The sequence below is a fragment of the Anomaloglossus baeobatrachus genome, chromosome 7 (assembly GCF_048569485.1).
Source record: "Anomaloglossus baeobatrachus isolate aAnoBae1 chromosome 7, aAnoBae1.hap1, whole genome shotgun sequence".
Classification (NCBI taxonomy): domain Eukaryota; kingdom Metazoa; phylum Chordata; class Amphibia; order Anura; family Aromobatidae; genus Anomaloglossus; species Anomaloglossus baeobatrachus.
In genome coordinates, this window is record NC_134359.1 from 195,690,513 (window position 1) to 195,712,395 (window position 21,883).

At 42.7% G+C, this 21,883-nt stretch overlaps 1 protein-coding gene across 2 annotated transcripts in view; it reads left to right on the top strand.

Annotated features, from left to right (window-relative positions):
* LOC142245264 (acyl-coenzyme A amino acid N-acyltransferase 1-like) overlaps positions 1 to 21,883 on the top strand; it is a 62,455-nt gene that overhangs the window by 34,574 nt on the left and 5,998 nt on the right. For both annotated transcript variants that reach the window (XR_012724755.1, XM_075317850.1), the window contains exon 3: positions 17,691 to 17,893. Coding sequence is in view for 1 of the 2 variants with exons in the window: in XM_075317850.1 (XP_075173965.1) it covers positions 17,691 to 17,893 (203 nt within the window). In the remaining variant the exon portion in view is untranslated. The remainder of the gene's footprint in view (positions 1 to 17,690; positions 17,894 to 21,883) is intronic.

The following is a 21,883-nucleotide window of genomic DNA, read 5'->3' on the forward strand; positions in this document are numbered from 1 at the left end:
ATTGGTGCTGGCTCTTTGTTGTTTCTTTGTTGAATTGGTCGGTGGTTGACCTCCACCTTGCTATGCACCCCAATTTGGGATGTATTCCATCTGTATAGATTTTGGCGTTTGGTGACTGTTCACATTGGGTCATCAGGCTTTGTCCACAGGCTATATATATACTTCATGCAGCATTTGCTTGGACCTGTCCCGCCCACAGCCATGACTCAGTCATGGGTACGGGACTGCAATAGACCAGGTGAGTGCTGCTGAGAGCAGTTCTGCTATTTATATGTGAGGCCGCATGGCACATTTTATAAAAATATTTTAGTGTAGGACTGCTTCAAATGAGATTTGCCGTGACGTGGCGAAGCAGCTCAAGAAATTGCAATTTTTTGCCAAAAATCTCAAAAAAATTTTTATAATGCAGTTTGGAATATTTGATGCCTTAGTGCACATTGGTGCTGGCTCTTTGTTGTTTCTTTGTTGAATTGGTCGGTGGTTGACCTCCACCTTGCTATGCACCCCAATTTGGGATGTATTCCATCTGTATAGATTTTGGCGTTTGGTGACTGTTCACATTGGGTCATCAGGCTTTGTCCACAGGCTATATATATACTTCATGCAGCATTTGCTTGGACCTGTCCCGCCCACAGCCATGACTCAGTCATGGGTACGGGACTGCAATAGACCAGGTGAGTGCTGCTGAGAGCAGTTCTGCTATTTATATGTGAGGCCGCATGGCACATTTTATAAAAATATTTTAGTGTAGGACTGCTTCAAATGAGATTTGCCGTGACGTGGCGAAGCAGCTCAAGAAATTGCAATTTTTTGCCAAAAATCTCAAAAAAATGTTTATAATGCAGTTTGGAATATTTGATGCCTTAGTGCACATTGGTGCTGGCTCTTTGTTGTTTCTTTGTTGAATTGGTCGGTGGTTGACCTCCACCTTGCTATGCACCCCAATTTGGGATGTATTCCATCTGTATAGATTTTGGCGTTTGGTGACTGTTCACATTGGGTCATCAGGCTTTGTCCACAGGCTATATATATACTTCATGCAGCATTTGCTTGGACCTGTCCCGCCCACAGCCATGACTCAGTCATGGGTACGGGACTGCAATAGACCAGGTGAGTGCTGCTGAGAGCAGTTCTGCTATTTATATGTGAGGCCGCATGGCACATTTTATAAAAATATTTTAGTGTAGGACTGCTTCAAATGAGATTTGCCGTGACGTGGCGAAGCAGCTCAAGAAATTGCAATTTTTTGCCAAAAATCTCAAAAAAATTTTTATAATGCAGTTTGGAATATTTGATGCCTTAGTGCACATTGGTGCTGGCTCTTTGTTGTTTCTTTGTTGAATTGGTCGGTGGTTGACCTCCACCTTGCTATGCACCCCAATTTGGGATGTATTCCATCTGTATAGATTTTGGCGTTTGGTGACTGTTCACATTGGGTCATCAGGCTTTGTCCACAGGCTATATATATACTTCATGCAGCATTTGCTTGGACCTGTCCCGCCCACAGCCATGACTCAGTCATGGGTACGGGACTGCAATAGACCAGGTGAGTGCTGCTGAGAGCAGTTCTGCTATTTATATGTGAGGCCGCATGGCACATTTTATAAAAATATTTTAGTGTAGGACTGCTTCAAATGAGATTTGCCGTGACGTGGCGAAGCAGCTCAAGAAATTGCAATTTTTTGCCAAAAATCTCAAAAAAAATTTTATAATGCAGTTTGGAATATTTGATGCCTTAGTGCACATTGGTGCTGGCTCTTTGTTGTTTCTTTGTTGAATTGGTCGGTGGTTGACCTCCACCTTGCTATGCACCCCAATTTGGGATGTATTCCATCTGTATAGATTTTGGCGTTTGGTGACTGTTCACATTGGGTCATCAGGCTTTGTCCACAGGCTATATATATACTTCATGCAGCATTTGCTTGGACCTGTCCCGCCCACAGCCATGACTCAGTCATGGGTACGGGACTGCAATAGACCAGGTGAGTGCTGCTGAGAGCAGTTCTGCTATTTATATGTGAGGCCGCATGGCACATTTTATAAAAATATTTTAGTGTAGGACTGCTTCAAATGAGATTTGCCGTGACGTGGCGAAGCAGCTCAAGAAATTGCAATTTTTTGCCAAAAATCTCAAAAAAATTTTTATAATGCAGTTTGGAATATTTGATGCCTTAGTGCACATTGGTGCTGGCTCTTTGTTGTTTCTTTGTTGAATTGGTCGGTGGTTGACCTCCACCTTGCTATGCACCCCAATTTGGGATGTATTCCATCTGTATAGATTTTGGCGTTTGGTGACTGTTCACATTGGGTCATCAGGCTTTGTCCACAGGCTATATATATACTTCATGCAGCATTTGCTTGGACCTGTCCCGCCCACAGCCATGACTCAGTCATGGGTACGGGACTGCAATAGACCAGGTGAGTGCTGCTGAGAGCAGTTCTGCTATTTATATGTGAGGCCGCATGGCACATTTTATAAAAATATTTTAGTGTAGGACTGCTTCAAATGAGATTTGCCGTGACGTGGCGAAGCAGCTCAAGAAATTGCAATTTTTTGCCAAAAATCTCAAAAAAATTTTTATAATGCAGTTTGGAATATTTGATGCCTTAGTGCACATTGGTGCTGGCTCTTTGTTGTTTCTTTGTTGAATTGGTCGGTGGTTGACCTCCACCTTGCTATGCACCCCAATTTGGGATGTATTCCATCTGTATAGATTTTGGCGTTTGGTGACTGTTCACATTGGGTCATCAGGCTTTGTCCACAGGCTATATATATACTTCATGCAGCATTTGCTTGGACCTGTCCCGCCCACAGCCATGACTCAGTCATGGGTACGGGACTGCAATAGACCAGGTGAGTGCTGCTGAGAGCAGTTCTGCTATTTATATGTGAGGCCGCATGGCACATTTTATAAAAATATTTTAGTGTAGGACTGCTTCAAATGAGATTTGCCGTGACGTGGCGAAGCAGCTCAAGAAATTGCAATTTTTTGCCAAAAATCTCAAAAAAATTTTTATAATGCAGTTTGGAATATTTGATGCCTTAGTGCACATTGGTGCTGGCTCTTTGTTGTTTCTTTGTTGAATTGGTCGGTGGTTGACCTCCACCTTGCTATGCACCCCAATTTGGGATGTATTCCATCTGTATAGATTTTGGCGTTTGGTGACTGTTCACATTGGGTCATCAGGCTTTGTCCACAGGCTATATATATACTTCATGCAGCATTTGCTTGGACCTGTCCCGCCCACAGCCATGACTCAGTCATGGGTACGGGACTGCAATAGACCAGGTGAGTGCTGCTGAGAGCAGTTCTGCTATTTATATGTGAGGCCGCATGGCACATTTTATAAAAATATTTTAGTGTAGGACTGCTTCAAATGAGATTTGCCGTGACGTGGCGAAGCAGCTCAAGAAATTGCAATTTTTTGCCAAAAATCTCAAAAAAAATTTTATAATGCAGTTTGGAATATTTGATGCCTTAGTGCACATTGGTGCTGGCTCTTTGTTGTTTCTTTGTTGAATTGGTCGGTGGTTGACCTCCACCTTGCTATGCACCCCAATTTGGGATGTATTCCATCTGTATAGATTTTGGCGTTTGGTGACTGTTCACATTGGGTCATCAGGCTTTGTCCACAGGCTATATATATACTTCATGCAGCATTTGCTTGGACCTGTCCCGCCCACAGCCATGACTCAGTCATGGGTACGGGACTGCAATAGACCAGGTGAGTGCTGCTGAGAGCAGTTCTGCTATTTATATGTGAGGCCGCATGGCACATTTTATAAAAATATTTTAGTGTAGGACTGCTTCAAATGAGATTTGCCGTGACGTGGCGAAGCAGCTCAAGAAATTGCAATTTTTTGCCAAAAATCTCAAAAAAATTTTTATAATGCAGTTTGGAATATTTGATGCCTTAGTGCACATTGGTGCTGGCTCTTTGTTGTTTCTTTGTTGAATTGGTCGGTGGTTGACCTCCACCTTGCTATGCACCCCAATTTGGGATGTATTCCATCTGTATAGATTTTGGCGTTTGGTGACTGTTCACATTGGGTCATCAGGCTTTGTCCACAGGCTATATATATACTTCATGCAGCATTTGCTTGGACCTGTCCCGCCCACAGCCATGACTCAGTCATGGGTACGGGACTGCAATAGACCAGGTGAGTGCTGCTGAGAGCAGTTCTGCTATTTATATGTGAGGCCGCATGGCACATTTTATAAAAATATTTTAGTGTAGGACTGCTTCAAATGAGATTTGCCGTGACGTGGCGAAGCAGCTCAAGAAATTGCAATTTTTTGCCAAAAATCTCAAAAAAATTTTTATAATGCAGTTTGGAATATTTGATGCCTTAGTGCACATTGGTGCTGGCTCTTTGTTGTTTCTTTGTTGAATTGGTCGGTGGTTGACCTCCACCTTGCTATGCACCCCAATTTGGGATGTATTCCATCTGTATAGATTTTGGCGTTTGGTGACTGTTCACATTGGGTCATCAGGCTTTGTCCACAGGCTATATATATACTTCATGCAGCATTTGCTTGGACCTGTCCCGCCCACAGCCATGACTCAGTCATGGGTACGGGACTGCAATAGACCAGGTGAGTGCTGCTGAGAGCAGTTCTGCTATTTATATGTGAGGCCGCATGGCACATTTTATAAAAATATTTTAGTGTAGGACTGCTTCAAATGAGATTTGCCGTGACGTGGCGAAGCAGCTCAAGAAATTGCAATTTTTTGCCAAAAATCTCAAAAAAATTTTTATAATGCAGTTTGGAATATTTGATGCCTTAGTGCACATTGGTGCTGGCTCTTTGTTGTTTCTTTGTTGAATTGGTCGGTGGTTGACCTCCACCTTGCTATGCACCCCAATTTGGGATGTATTCCATCTGTATAGATTTTGGCGTTTGGTGACTGTTCACATTGGGTCATCAGGCTTTGTCCACAGGCTATATATATACTTCATGCAGCATTTGCTTGGACCTGTCCCGCCCACAGCCATGACTCAGTCATGGGTACGGGACTGCAATAGACCAGGTGAGTGCTGCTGAGAGCAGTTCTGCTATTTATATGTGAGGCCGCATGGCACATTTTATAAAAATATTTTAGTGTAGGACTGCTTCAAATGAGATTTGCCGTGACGTGGCGAAGCAGCTCAAGAAATTGCAATTTTTTGCCAAAAATCTCAAAAAAATTTTTATAATGCAGTTTGGAATATTTGATGCCTTAGTGCACATTGGTGCTGGCTCTTTGTTGTTTCTTTGTTGAATTGGTCGGTGGTTGACCTCCACCTTGCTATGCACCCCAATTTGGGATGTATTCCATCTGTATAGATTTTGGCGTTTGGTGACTGTTCACATTGGGTCATCAGGCTTTGTCCACAGGCTATATATATACTTCATGCAGCATTTGCTTGGACCTGTCCCGCCCACAGCCATGACTCAGTCATGGGTACGGGACTGCAATAGACCAGGTGAGTGCTGCTGAGAGCAGTTCTGCTATTTATATGTGAGGCCGCATGGCACATTTTATAAAAATATTTTAGTGTAGGACTGCTTCAAATGAGATTTGCCGTGACGTGGCGAAGCAGCTCAAGAAATTGCAATTTTTTGCCAAAAATCTCAAAAAAAATTTTATAATGCAGTTTGGAATATTTGATGCCTTAGTGCACATTGGTGCTGGCTCTTTGTTGTTTCTTTGTTGAATTGGTCGGTGGTTGACCTCCACCTTGCTATGCACCCCAATTTGGGATGTATTCCATCTGTATAGATTTTGGCGTTTGGTGACTGTTCACATTGGGTCATCAGGCTTTGTCCACAGGCTATATATATACTTCATGCAGCATTTGCTTGGACCTGTCCCGCCCACAGCCATGACTCAGTCATGGGTACGGGACTGCAATAGACCAGGTGAGTGCTGCTGAGAGCAGTTCTGCTATTTATATGTGAGGCCGCATGGCACATTTTATAAAAATATTTTAGTGTAGGACTGCTTCAAATGAGATTTGCCGTGACGTGGCGAAGCAGCTCAAGAAATTGCAATTTTTTGCCAAAAATCTCAAAAAAATTTTTATAATGCAGTTTGGAATATTTGATGCCTTAGTGCACATTGGTGCTGGCTCTTTGTTGTTTCTTTGTTGAATTGGTCGGTGGTTGACCTCCACCTTGCTATGCACCCCAATTTGGGATGTATTCCATCTGTATAGATTTTGGCGTTTGGTGACTGTTCACATTGGGTCATCAGGCTTTGTCCACAGGCTATATATATACTTCATGCAGCATTTGCTTGGACCTGTCCCGCCCACAGCCATGACTCAGTCATGGGTACGGGACTGCAATAGACCAGGTGAGTGCTGCTGAGAGCAGTTCTGCTATTTATATGTGAGGCCGCATGGCACATTTTATAAAAATATTTTAGTGTAGGACTGCTTCAAATGAGATTTGCCGTGACGTGGCGAAGCAGCTCAAGAAATTGCAATTTTTTGCCAAAAATCTCAAAAAAATTTTTATAATGCAGTTTGGAATATTTGATGCCTTAGTGCACATTGGTGCTGGCTCTTTGTTGTTTCTTTGTTGAATTGGTCGGTGGTTGACCTCCACCTTGCTATGCACCCCAATTTGGGATGTATTCCATCTGTATAGATTTTGGCGTTTGGTGACTGTTCACATTGGGTCATCAGGCTTTGTCCACAGGCTATATATATACTTCATGCAGCATTTGCTTGGACCTGTCCCGCCCACAGCCATGACTCAGTCATGGGTACGGGACTGCAATAGACCAGGTGAGTGCTGCTGAGAGCAGTTCTGCTATTTATATGTGAGGCCGCATGGCACATTTTATAAAAATATTTTAGTGTAGGACTGCTTCAAATGAGATTTGCCGTGACGTGGCGAAGCAGCTCAAGAAATTGCAATTTTTTGCCAAAAATCTCAAAAAAATTTTTATAATGCAGTTTGGAATATTTGATGCCTTAGTGCACATTGGTGCTGGCTCTTTGTTGTTTCTTTGTTGAATTGGTCGGTGGTTGACCTCCACCTTGCTATGCACCCCAATTTGGGATGTATTCCATCTGTATAGATTTTGGCGTTTGGTGACTGTTCACATTGGGTCATCAGGCTTTGTCCACAGGATATATATATACTTCATGCAGCATTTGCTTGGACCTGTCCCGCCCACAGCCATGACTCAGTCATGGGTACGGGACTGCAATAGACCAGGTGAGTGCTGCTGAGAGCAGTTCTGCTATTTATATGTGAGGCCGCATGGCACATTTTATAAAAATATTTTAGTGTAGGACTGCTTCAAATGAGATTTGCCGTGACGTGGCGAAGCAGCTCAAGAAATTGCAATTTTTTGCCAAAAATCTCAAAAAAATTTTTATAATGCAGTTTGGAATATTTGATGCCTTAGTGCACATTGGTGCTGGCTCTTTGTTGTTTCTTTGTTGAATTGGTCGGTGGTTGACCTCCACCTTGCTATGCACCCCAATTTGGGATGTATTCCATCTGTATAGATTTTGGCGTTTGGTGACTGTTCACATTGGGTCATCAGGCTTTGTCCACAGGCTATATATATACTTCATGCAGCATTTGCTTGGACCTGTCCCGCCCACAGCCATGACTCAGTCATGGGTACGGGACTGCAATAGACCAGGTGAGTGCTGCTGAGAGCAGTTCTGCTATTTATATGTGAGGCCGCATGGCACATTTTATAAAAATATTTTAGTGTAGGACTGCTTCAAATGAGATTTGCCGTGACGTGGCGAAGCAGCTCAAGAAATTGCAATTTTTTGCCAAAAATCTCAAAAAAATTTTTATAATGCAGTTTGGAATATTTGATGCCTTAGTGCACATTGGTGCTGGCTCTTTGTTGTTTCTCTGCATACAATGTCTACAGACAGTGAGCTGCTAACCTCCTGGCAGTAAAACAATCATTGCAAATAAACAGCAGCACTTACCTTGATAAGCGACGCATCACTGAAATATATGTTTTAACCCCCAGGGTTGGAGACCCTTTTTTCTGTCATCTGCAAATTTCTACTAACCTTCTTAGGCTGCACAAAGTTATCAACTTCAAAATTACCCTACTATATATGGTCAAACAATTAAATTAGCTCACCCCTACTGTGGTGGCTAGAGCTGCTTCTTTTTCGTGCAGCTGTGATGTTAGGTGATATTGATCATGTTGCTTCTCATTGCTGCTTTTCCAGGTTTGTCTCGGTCTGAAGCACAGTCAACGCTTTGTGAAAATAAGTTTTGTAAATTATATACATCACATAGGAGACACTGGGACTGCTGTATATACATCACAGGAGACTCTGGGAGCACATAAATTACGGGAGGGGCTGGGGGCTTACAGTGGGTACGGAAAGTATTCATACCCCTTTAAATTTTTCACTCTTTGTTTCATTGCAGCCATTTGGTAAATTCAAAAATGTTCATTTTTTTTCTCATTAATTTACACTCTGCAAGCCATCTTGACAGAAAAAAAACAGAAATGTAGAAATTTTTGCAAATTTCTTAAACAACAAAAGCTGAAATATAACATGGGTATAAGTATTCAGACCCTTTGCACAGACACTAATATTAAAGACACATGCTGTCCATTTCACAGCTCACATGTCAGACAAAAAGAGAATCACGAGGTCAAAGGAACTTTCCAAGGAGCTCAAGGACAGAATTGTGGCAAGGCACAGATCTGGCCAAGGTTACAAAAGATATTTCTGCAGTACTCAAGGTTTCTAAGAGCACAGTGGCGTCCATAATCCTTAAATGGAAGACGTTTGGGACCACGAGAACTCTTCCTAGACCTGGTCATCCAGCCAAACTGAGCAATCATGAGAGAAGAGCCTTGGTGAGACAGGTAAAGAAGAACCCTAAGATCACTGTGACTGAGCTCCAGAGATGCAGCAGGGAAATGGGAGAAAGTTCCACAAAGTCAACTATCACTGTAGCCCTCCACCAGTCAGGCCTTTATGGCAGAGTGGCACGACGGAAGCCTCTCCTCAGTGCAAGACATATGAAAGCCCGCAGAGAGTGTGCAAAAAAGACTATGAGAAATAAGATTCTCTCGTCTGATGAGACGAAGATAGAACTTTTTGTTGATAATTCTAAGGGATATGTGTGGAGAAAACCAGGTACTGCCCAATACAATCCCAACAGTGAAACATGGTGGTGGCAGCATGATGCTCTGGGGATGTTTTTAAGCTGCAGGGACAGGATGACTGATTGCAATTGAAGGAAAGATGAATGAGGCCAAGTACAGAGAAATCCTAGAAGAAAACCTCTTACAGAGTGCTCTGGACTCAGACTTGGCCGAAGGTTCACCTTCCAACAAGACAATGACCCTAAGCACACAGCTAAAATAACAAAGGGGTGGCTTCAGAACAACTCTGCGACCATTCTTGACTGTCTCAGCCAGAGCCCTGACCTAAACCTAATTAAGCATCTTTGGAGAGACCTGAAAATGGCTGTCCACCAACGTTCACGATCCAACCTGAAGGAACTGGAGAGGATCTGCAAGGAAGAATGGCAGAGGATCCCCAAATCCAGGTGTGAAAAACTTGTTGCATCATTCCCAAGAAGACTCATGGGCGTATTAGCTCAAAAGGGTGCTTCTACTCAATACTCAGAAAAGGGTCTGAATACTTATGACCATGTGATATTTTAGTTTTTCTTGTAAATTTGTAACATTTTCTATATTTCTGTTTTTGTTCTGTCAAGATGGGGTGCAAAGTGTACATTAATGAGAGAAAAAAAGAACTTTTTTGAACTTACCAAATGGCTGCAGTGAAACCAAGAGGGAAATATTTAAAGGAGTCTGAATATTTTCCATACTGACTGTATACATCACAGGATACGCTGGGGGCATATATACATCACATGAGCCGCTGAGAGGAACTGAGAGAATATAAACATCACAGGAGAGGTTGGGGGCATATACAAATCACAGAGATTTTGGGGCATTTACACATCACAGGAAATGCTGGGGGTATATATACATAACAGGAGATGCTGGGGGCATTTACACATCATAAGCGATGCTGGGGGCAAATACATATCACAGGAGATGCTGGGCATCTATACACAATTGGAGGGACTGAGGACATATACATCACATTGCAGGATGGGCTGGGGCTTATACATCACAGGAGACTCTGGGGCATATAAACATCACAGGAGGAGTTGGAGGCATGTATACATCACAGGAGATGCTGGGGGTATATACATGACATCACAAGAGGAGCTGGAGACATATACATCACAGGAGATGCTGGGACATCTATACAAAACAGGAGGGGCTGGGGCATATACATCACATCACAGGAGGGGCTGAGGTTTATGCATCACATCACATGGGGCATATATTCATCACAGGAGGGGTTGGAAGCATATATACATCACAGGATATGCTGGGGGCATATACACATTACAGGAGGGGTTGGGGACATATACATCACAGGAGATGCTGGGGCATCTATACATCACAGGAGGGGCAGGGGGCATATACATCACAGGAGGGGTTGGGGGCATAGATACATCACAGAAGGGGTTGGAGGCATATATACATCTCAGGAGATTCTGGATTATATACACATCACAGGAGACACTGGGATATATATATGGGACGCCCCTGGACTATCAGGTCATCACAGGGTACTGCACAACCTATCCTCCCGTTCAGTATTCCACCTCCCTCTTGGTTCTGGATCCCTATCTTAATAGTGTTGCCTCCAACAGCAAATCAAATCCTAGATACACCCTGCACCACAACCAGCAGGCACACTAGTGGATGGCTTGAATGGAATAGAGTCAACCCACCTTGGGGGTCAGGGAGGGGAGGTCAGGAGTGTAGTCAGTGAGTGAGTTGTGAGTCAGGGAGAGGAGAGAAGTGAAGTGACCCTCGAGCTGTGAGGAGCTCAGAGGAGGTTGGGAGTGTTAGCTCCCAAGACAAGCTGTCTAGGTTGCAGACGGTGGTCTGGACCTAGAGGAGTCGGACCCCTGGTCGCAGGAGATTGTGGCAAGGTGCCTAGACCTGTTGAGGAGGACAGCCAGCAGCCTAGCACTATCACCGGTCTGGGACCAAAGGCACGGCAGGGTACACGGACCCTAGGTCGGGGAGAAGCTTCAGGCAACCCGGCAATTCACATGAGGAGAACGGAGCCTTTATGATCTGTTCCCACCCGCTCCAGAATCGGGGCATTAGCGCAAAGAGGGGGATAGGACTTTCCAACCCAAAACTAGTTGAGTCCTTGTTAGTGATGGGCGAACCCGCAGATACCCGCAATCCAAACAGATTTTTAAAAAAACACGGTTCGAGCCCGGAATTAATCCTGGATATCTACCCAGACACTGATCCCCATATAAGTCTATCGGGATCATGCGCTTTACAATGGTGGTAAAAAAGGCTAGAGGGATTAGCGTTATTCTTACCAGTCTCCTCACGAATGCAACTACTTCTGTGGCTCTCTCATGCATATGCACTGCTTTCCCCACCCACAGCATCTATGATTGGTTGCAGAAAAAGACTGATGGCATAGCCTATCTTTCCAATGTGAACAGGTGCAAACTGAACATAAAACATAGTAACAAAAAGGAGACAGTTGCACTCTGTGGTGCTAAAATATGAGGAACAATGAATATGGGAATATAGACATGCATTACTGCTGTGAAAAACATGTAGTTAGCACACAAAAATGGCAGCCAGTTTTATGTGAGTTCAACAGCCAACGGCAAGGTGACGTCTTTTGTAAGTCCCTATCAAAGTAATGCCTCTCTTTGGTTTAAAAAAACCTAAAATTTATGGGCAGATAGGAAGCTGCAAATGGAGAATTAAAATTACCTGAAGCTGAAGAGCAGGAGTGTTCAATCAGAAGGTATGACCCTGTAATCTAAAAAGAAGAAAAAGACTGTTGGCCCATCCTAGCTTTCTAATGTGAACAGGTGCAAACTGAACATGAAACACAGTAAAAAAGGTTGCCTTGCCATTGGCTGTTGGGCCTGCAGCTGCCCAAAATTGTTGCATCATTTAGATGCAACAATTCCATCATTTTACCCTGCTCGTCCTGATTGCCCTGGTGCGGTGGCATATCTGGGTAATATTATGGGTTAATGACAGCTCACAGCTGCTACTAAGCACTAAATTAGTAATGGGAGGCGTCTTTGAGACTCCTCCATTACTAATCTGTAAGTGATAAGAAATAAACACAAACACCAACAAAATCTTTTATTTGAAATAAAATACAAAAGAAAACCATTTCCCCACTTTATTAACCCAAAACGCAGAGTTTTGACCTTAATTCACACAAGGTCCCACAACGATACTGAGTCTGCTTGCTACATACATACTAAAGTCACAGCAAGCGGCTATAGAACATGTCTGCACGTTGTGGCTCCAGGCAGAGACTGACTGAGCCGCAGCGATGAGCTGTGCAGTCACAGCTGGAGGTTCCCACAGTGCCCCACCTGTGACCAAAGGTAAGGCCCGTTTCACACATCCGGCATTTTGCCAGATGCCGGATCCGGCACGCATGCAGTACAGTACATTCATTTACAGTGGAAGCGCGACACCATGTGGACAAATGAGGTTGTGCATGAAGCACATAACTGCATGGTGTCACGCTTCCACTGTAATAATCACAAGAAAAGCGCTTGACCAAAGGCACTCACTCCAAATTTAAAGTAATATAATACGATTCTTTATTTATGTATCAAAAAGTTTAAAACCACACATACAAAATACAATACAGTGCAGACATATTAAAAAACACCAAGGACAATGGTAATGAGACCCAATCCAAAAAATCTTCTCCAAGAAATATATATTGTACCAGAATCACCATAGATAGTTCAAAATGCAAGACAATACAGATAAAGAGTCAGAAAAATAACCATCTTATAAATAGGTATATACTGAGACAGACATTCTATCTTTCAAGCAGCATTATGACCAAATGGTCAAAACAGCAGCTGCAATGCCTCATGGGTAAAGAGTTCCTATCATGGTGATTCCCTATCTAAAATGGAAGTGGAGAACCTGGCCCAACGCGTGTCGCTATGTTAGCTTCATCAGGGGCAGTGGGTATCACAGGAAATGATCACACATAAACAGACATTTATACACGTGCTAATAAACTATTAAAACCATATTGCCTACCAGTGTGGTGCATGATCCCTCATGGCATTGCATTCAGGGAGTGCTCAGTGGAGCAGGAAATCATTTCTAACAGCTCATGCAGCACCTGCGTTAGTTTACGCAAAATACGTACTTAAGATGTTTCGTGAATACCAAAAATAGAGCAACTTATGTAAATAGCGTTTAGCTGTAAATTTCCAGAAACAGTCTTGGAGCAGCATTAAACAGAGGAAAAATACATAGGGCTTGCACAAAATATATGTTAGGAGGGTTCTATAAATAGAATGATGCAGCGCAACCTACATTAGAGACATTGGAATACAGGAGGAGGAGCGGCATGGTTACAAATCGACTAGGCTGTTTTTTAGATGTACAGAATTTTATGAAGCGCTTAAACTGACAACATAGAGCACATATTTTGAGGCTTTTTTTTTTTCTTCCCTTCTTCTCAGACAGAGAGGTATAGCACATCCCATATTTGTAAAGAGTATAGCCATAAATATTTATGAACCACACTTTTACACAGCATATGCATTAATTTACACAGAATACATATTTAAAGGTTCTTGAAAAAGAGTTGAGCCAAGATCCTATATGGAAGACACTACTACCCATGCCCTATATAGATAATCAAAAACAGGAGGACAAGAGTGGCTAGTATGCAAAAGTATAACAAATATTTATTTAGTAGTAGACACATCAAATAAAAAGAATATCATGGAGAAGAGAAAAAAGACATGACATGAAGAAATTGGCACAACAGATGGTAAACAGTTAATACAAAGGTCTGCACCGGAGGCTAAAATGATGCAATACTGTGCAGTTACAATGAAAGTACAAAATCAATCACAGAAACATACCCAGTGCAGCCGGATTAACAAGTAATAAAGTGCCAGTAGTGCAAACGACAGAGGTCTGGATACCCCCCTAGGAAGGGGGGGTATCCAGACCTCTGTCGTTTGCACTACTGGCACTTTATTACTTGTTAATCCGGCTGCACTGGGTATGTTTCTGTGATTGATTTTGTACTTTCATTGTAACTGCACAGTATTGCATCATTTTAGCCTCCGGTGCAGACCTTTGTATTAACTGTTTACCATCTGTTGTGCCAATTTCTTCATGTCATGTCTTTTTTCTCTTCTCCATGATATTCTTTTTATTTGATGTGTCTACTACTAAATAAATATTTGTTATACTTTTGCATACTAGCCACTCTTGTCCTCCTGTTTTTGATTGCTGCCTGTGGTGTGCATCATGTCCACGGTTTAAACCCTCTTGCTTTTTTCCGTGGTTCCTTTTTCATTGTGAACATGTATATTGCCTAATGGATCTTTATGGTATCCTATATAGATAATCCAAGATATATAATATAAAGTTTATGCTAATCTATGCAAGGGGTGGATTAAATTGGGAATTCCCTTTAGTATATATATGATTTGGATCCCATACGCCACAATAGACAGAGTCTCATATACAGATCAAAGCCCACAAGTATTTCCAGGAGGTACTAAATCAGGATATAGAGTGTAAATCCTGAATAGATCACAAAATGGGAACCTTACTTCATCAGAAGACGGTTCTATAATCCAAGAATAGAAGGTTTGTCAGTATAACAGATGATTGGCACACCAGATCATGCCCTACCTGTACGGGAGTATCATTTCCTCCAGATATATATAAGCAGATTGTATAGAATATTTACGGCGCATATTACCCCAACTCTCATTATCCATAATGATAGATAAAGGTATCTACATACCACACACATTCGTGCGGATTTATCTCTGATGCAAGTTTCCATGCAGCCCTAAATATTTATCCGGGTTCAGGGGTGGATTATAATTGGGTTCCAAACTATAAATCGACTAACATCCAAGAGGATGTATTCCAATGTCTCTAATGTAGGTTGCGCTGCATCATTCTATTTATAGAACCCTCCTAACATATATTTTGTGCAAGCCCTATGTATTTTTCCTCTGTTTAATGCTGCTCCAAGACTGTTTCTGGAAATTTACAGCTTTTATTTGCGTAAGTTGCTCTATTTTTGGTATTCACGAAACATCTTAAGTACGTATTTTGCGTAAACTAACGCAGATGCTGCATGAGCTGTTAGAAATGATTTCCTGCTCCACTGAGCACTCCCTGAATGCAATGCCATGAGGGATCATGCACCACACTGGTAGGCAATATGGTTTTAATAGTTTATTAGCACGTGTATAAATGTCTGTTTATGTGTGATCATTTTCTGTGATACCCACTGCCCCTGATGAAGCTAACATAGCGACACGCGTTGGGCCAGGTTCTCCACTTCCATTTTAGATAGGGAATCACCATGATAGGAACTCTTTACCCATGAGGCATTGCAGCTGCTGTTTTGACCATTTGGTCATAATGCTGCTTGAAAGATAGAATGTCTGTCTCAGTACATACCTATTTATAAGATGGTTATTTTTCTGACTCTTTATCTGTATTTTCTTGCATTTTGAACTATCTATGGTGATTCTGGTACAATATATATTTCTTGGAAAAGATTTTTTGGATTGGGTTTCATTACCATTGTCCTTGGTGTTTTTTAATATGTCTGCACTGTGTTGTTTTTTGTATGTGTGGTTTTAAACTTTTTGATACATAAATAATTGTATTATATTACTTTAAATTTGGAGTGAGTGCCTTTGGTCAAGCGCTTTTCTTGTGATTACTATGGTTGGTTTTGCTTGACAGGTGCACCCCCTTATTCCTGATAAATTTACCATATAAATTATGGCTGTGCACTTCTAATTGTTTTTTCTTGTACGCTTCCACTGTAAATGAATGTACTGTACTGCATGCGTGCCGGATTCGGCATCCGGTGAAATGCCGGATGTGTGAAACGGGCCTAAACTGACCTTAGGTGACCACATTGAACTCGGTGAACTAACCTCAAATGCGGTTTTTAACTACAATGTGAACATACTCCTATATGCTGCCTGTATAACAACTTATGCTCATTCCTTTGTTTTTAATTCTACCATCCTAGCAAAATAAAATGACATTTTAAAATGATTTAGATGTAAAGTAGACATATGGGAAATGTTATTTATTCATTATTTTGTTCAACAGGACAAACTGGTTAAGGCTATGTCCGCACGTTGCTTTTTACCTGCTTTTTATGTGCTTTTTTCCTGCTTTTTCAACTGCAGCGTTTAATGCCAAAATGGTTGTGTTCTGCTTTCAATTTGGGTTTCTTGTCCGCACTTTGCAGTTCAAACTGCAGCCTTTTTGTTGCAGAACTTTGGTCAAAAACTCAGCTTTGCAGTGCAAAACCAAAATGGCAAAAACAATTGACATGTCAATTGTTTTTGCCATTTGGGTTTTGCACTGCAAAGCTGAGTTTTTGACCAAAGTTCTGCAACAAAAAGGCTGCAGTTTGAACTGCAAAGTGCGGACAAGAAACCCAAATTCAAAGCAGAACACAACCATTTTGGCATTAAACGCTGCAGTTGAAAAAGCAGCAAAAAAGCAGGCAAAAAGCAGGTAAAAAGCAACGTGCGGACATAGCCTTAGGCCTCTTTCACATGTACGTGCCTCCGGTACGTGTTTGGCAGTTTTCTCACGTACCGGAGACACGTACACACGTAGACCTATGTATTCCTAATGTTTTGGACACACGTAAGTATTTTCGAACGGAACATGTGTCCATTCCATACTTACGTGTGTCCGTGTGTTTTTCATGCTGACATGTCCGTTTTTCTCCGGCATCACGGGTGTCACATGGAACGCAAACTTGTCACACGTAATACAAACGTACCACATGGATGTGTTCCGTGTGAAACGCACCGGTGAAAAGCCATGTGTCTGTGAGAAAAAAAAAATCTTTACTCACCTTCTCCTGCCCTGCTGTCTCTGCTGCTGCTGTCACTTGCTGCCGACCGCCGCTCATTATGCTAATTGAATATTCACTTCACTGCGGCCGGAAGCAGCAGCAGCGGGAAGTTGTCAGGACCGGAGACCGCAGATCAGCACAACGGACAGCGACGCCAGGGACAGGTGAGTAGAAAGTTCCCGTTCTCCGTGTGTTATCACGGATAACACACGGACAACACACGTGTGCCATACACACGGCACACCGAGGGCAAAACGCACCTCTGACACGCCCGTGAAAAACGTGCATGTTTTTCAGGGACGTGTGAAAGAGGCCTAAAGGATATAAAAATTGAAAGGGTAAAATTTGGAAATTTTTCAAAATTTTCACCAAAATTATGATATTTTTACACATAAACGCAAAATATATAGACCTAAATTTACCAATATCATAAAATACAATGTGTCACAAAAAACATTCTCAGAATCACTGGGATATGTTGAAGCGTTTCAGAGTTAATACCACATTACAAAAGGACATTGGTCAAAATTCAAAAATTTAGCTTGATCATTAATGTCAAAATTGGCTTGGTCACTAAGGGCATCAAGTGATTTTATTTTCATCCATTAATGATGATACATTGTTTCTACTCAATTGAAAAAAAAAATAATTATATAAAAAACACTAAATGATATTCTGGTATTTGATACTATAACAGGAAAAGGAACATTCCCTGGTATCATTGACCTGTTTGGTGGAGCCGGAGGCCTTGCAGAATACAGAGCTAGTCTCCTTGCCAGCCATGGTTTTGTGGTTCTCGCTCTGGCATATTATGGATATTCTGATCTACCGCGATCATTTGAAAAAATACAACTGGAATATTTTGAAGAGGCTGCAGACCTGCTTCTTAAACATCCCAAGGTAAAGTGTGACTTTTAGCCAAATATATTCATGAAGGGTCAATCATGGCAGGCTGAGTAAAGAAAAATTAATGGTTTGTGTAACGTAGACTTTGTGACATTATTGAATTATTTAGGGCTTTCCTTTATGTCCCTTACAGCAGCACAAATGGTGGGGATATTCTCCGCCCTGTGAGTTGATAGAACAAGTAGTGGTTAAAAAAAATTTGATTTGTGCGGCCATTTTCTGAAACCCAAAGCTGATTTTTTATTTATTTCTATCAAAGGATCAGTGGAAAAACTTTTTTTTCCATAGCTGTTGTTATTTTTAGTGATAACACCTTACAACACATACAATATTTTAATCACTTTTAATGGTATTTTTTGTAGGAAGTGTGGGGACCAAAAACTCAAATCTGGTGTTTACATTTTTTTTTCTTTATAGTGTATACTATATTACAAAAATATACTTTTATATTTACTGATTAAACATTTCTAGGCATGACCGGTTCATTTTTTTTAATTGTCTTTATTTTGGAACTGGAAAAATCTATATTTTTATAAATATTATTGGATTTATTTTTACTTTATTTTTTAGTTCCAGTGGCGGACTTGAATAGCTTGTACTATATATATTGCAATATCGCAGTTTTGAAGTATATTCTAAAATTACTTTTCTACTACAAAGGGTAACCAAAGACTAGTTCATTCTAGAAGCACAAAGATGCCAGTAACTGGGGCCATCAGTAGGCTTCAGGCTGCCTCGGCAACCCATCGGCTCTGTGCAATCACATCGTGAGAATGTTGATGGATGAGGGCAGAGCCAGACCAGAGGGACTAGACAGACTGGTGGGAGGGGACAGAGACAGTCTGAGTAGTAGTGAAAGTGGAAAGACGTGCCTAGAGCTGGGTCGTGTAACGGTGACCCGAGGGCACAGGAGACTGTTCGCCAGGGCCGGTACACCTGAGTACCGCTGGGACCAGAGCACGCACGGGGCACAGGGCCCTAGATCAGGCTACAGTTTCAGATGGCCTGGCAAATACCTGCACAGTGAGAGGACCTTCACGGACCTCACTGACCTACAAATCCGGGGGTACCAGCAGTAAAGCAAGGATCAGGGTTCGGGACACAGACCAGGCCTACAGGGTCCAGACTGCCCGCCGTACGGAGAAGGAGACTGCCACCGCAAAGGGACAGTCGAGCCCCTAACTGCTCCACACTACGGGGACCCAACCACACTGAGGGTGCCAGGGACAGAGCAACTGAGTCATCAACTGGAATTGGAAATACAGGGACCTAAACCATCCATCCAAGGGTCCAGAGTGAGTAGAGACTGTTAACTATTATCCACGGTGTGGCCTCACTTATTACTCCATCATACATCTCCCAGGCTCAGCCCTACCTGCGGAGGGCCTACCACCACAGCTGCCACTACCATCAGCCCTGGGGGATAATCAATTCAGCAGTGGCGGTTCCAAAATCTTAACCGCAACCCGCAGGTGGTGTCACACAAATGACTTGAGTACCCCAGTTCCTGGGCGACACACAATCATGTCATTAAACTTACCATTGTAAAAGATCAATAGCAACATGTAAATGGTTAAACACAATGGTTAATTAGAGCTAGCTTTATTCATTGCGTTGGGTAGCAAGCAGGCTCAGGACCGGACCCTGTGTTCCATACACCAAGACCATGCACGTCACAATTTATAGGCACCGTGAAATTTGCAACATATCCCTATATTTCTGAATACAAGCGTGTGTGTGTGTGTGTGTGTGTGTGTGTGTGTGTGTGTAGATAGGTAGCACATAAATTTGTTCTGTATAATAATGACTTTTTAGGGAGAATAAAAACTGCCTTTTTCTTAGGGTACCTTCACACTTAGCGATGCAGCAGCGATCCGACCAGCGATCTGACCTGGTCAGGATCGCTGCTGCATCGCTACATGGTCGCTGGTGAGCTGTCAAACAGGCAGATCTCACCAGCGACCAGTGAACAGCCCCCAGCCAGCAGCGACGTGCAAGCGACGCTGCGCTTGCACGGAGCCGCCGTCTGGAAGCTGCGGAGACTGGTAACTAAGGTAAACATCGGGTATGGTTACCCGATGTTTACATTAGTTACCAGTGTGAGCAGGGAGCCGCGCACACTGAGCGCTGGCTCCTTGCTCTCCTAGCTACAGTACACATCGGGTTAATTAACCCGATGTGTAATGCAGCTACATGTGCAGAGAGCAGGGAGCCGCGCACACTGCTTAGCGCTGGCTCCTTGCTCTCCTAGCTGCTGTACACATCGTGTTAATTAACCCGATGTGTACAGCAGCTACATGTGCAGAGAGCCGGAGCCGGCAGCACAGGCAGCGTGAGAGCTGCAGAGGCTGGTAACTAAGGTAAATATCGGGTAACCACCTTGGTTACCCGATGTTTATCTTGGATACAGCTTACCTCAGCTGTCAGACGCCGGCTCCTGCTCCCTGCTTGCTTCATTTGTCGCTCTCTTGCTGTCACACACAGCGATCTGTGTGTCACAGCAGGAGAGCGGCTTTGAAGAAAACGAACCAGGGCTGTGTGTAACGAGCAGCGATCTCGCAGCAGGGGCCAGATCGCTGCTCAGTGTCACACACAGCGAGATCGCTAATGAGGTCACTGCTGCGTCACAAAAAGCGTGACTCAGCAGCGATCTCGGCAGCGAGCTCGCTGTGTGTGAAGCACCCCTTAGTCGGAGAGTCATTTTCATTTAAAAGAGTTGTCCACTTAAAAAAAATCTAAATCTTTACACGTGCTGTTATACAACAATGCAATCACCATTGTATTTGTATTTACAGGGATACTACCACCTTTAGATATCAACAGTAGCCTGAGGTTCCAGCAGCTCCACTGCTGCCCTGTGTTTGACACAGTACAACATTACTTATGTGAGCACATGTCTCCTTATTTTAAAAGCTAAGAGCCTAGAAGGGAGCTGGCTTAGCAGCCAGCCCCTTCACATACCGCACTGATGACATGCACACACAGAAAAGTCTCTCCTTTCTTGAGTAGACCCGGAAAGTGAACCTGTCTGTACTTAGGACTTCTTAGAATTATATATGCTCAACCCCTTTAACAAGATATATGCAAACTTTACACAATAAAGCTGAAATGTTAGGTACAATACAAAGGTAGAATTAGGTACAATATAAAGAGTAATTCCTAACTTCATAGATTATTGTCCATTAGTACTTGTAAAAACAAGCACTTTTGCAATTTACTGCTTGTTAAATTTTCAGTTGTTCTACAGATAATAACACTTTTGCTTAGAGGCTATTGTCTAGGAGACTGACCACCATTGCTGTCTAGCTTGTAAGCACTGCGCATGTTCGGCTGTTTAGTAGTAATGGTCGTCCTTCAAGGCAACGAGATGCAAACAAAAGAAAAGTGGAAATATCTTAAGAATAGCTGAAAATTGAAACAAGCAGCAAATTGCGAAATAACTCATATTTACAAGCACTCTCTGACAAAATCCAGTTATGAAACTGGGAATAAACCTTTAAAGGGAACCAGTCAAGTGCAAAATGCACCCAGAAGCACGAGCAGTTCTGTGTGTATATTGCTAATCCCTGCCTAACCGTCCCTGCATAGACTAGCATAGATAAAGAGATCTTTAGAAAAAGGATTTCTAAAGATCTTTTATCGTATGTTAATGAACGAGGGGACTGGTCCCCTGGGCGTTAGTTCCCCTGGCTAATTGGCCCCATTAGCATGTTAGTTCGCGCCCTGTGGGTGTGCTAACATGCTAATAAATTTGCAGCGTCAGAGGATGATCTCACTCACCTCTCCGCTGCCATTTCGTCCGACGCTGGATTTCACCTCAGCGCGCATGAGTTTCGGTCATGCGCATTATAAAGCCGGGTGTACGCGTCCCTGCTTCAAACTGCAGTAGTCCGTATGACCGAAACTCCAGGGTCATATACACTGAGCAAAGATCCCCCGTCGGACGCAATGGCAGCGGAGAGGTGAGTGAGATCATCCACGGAC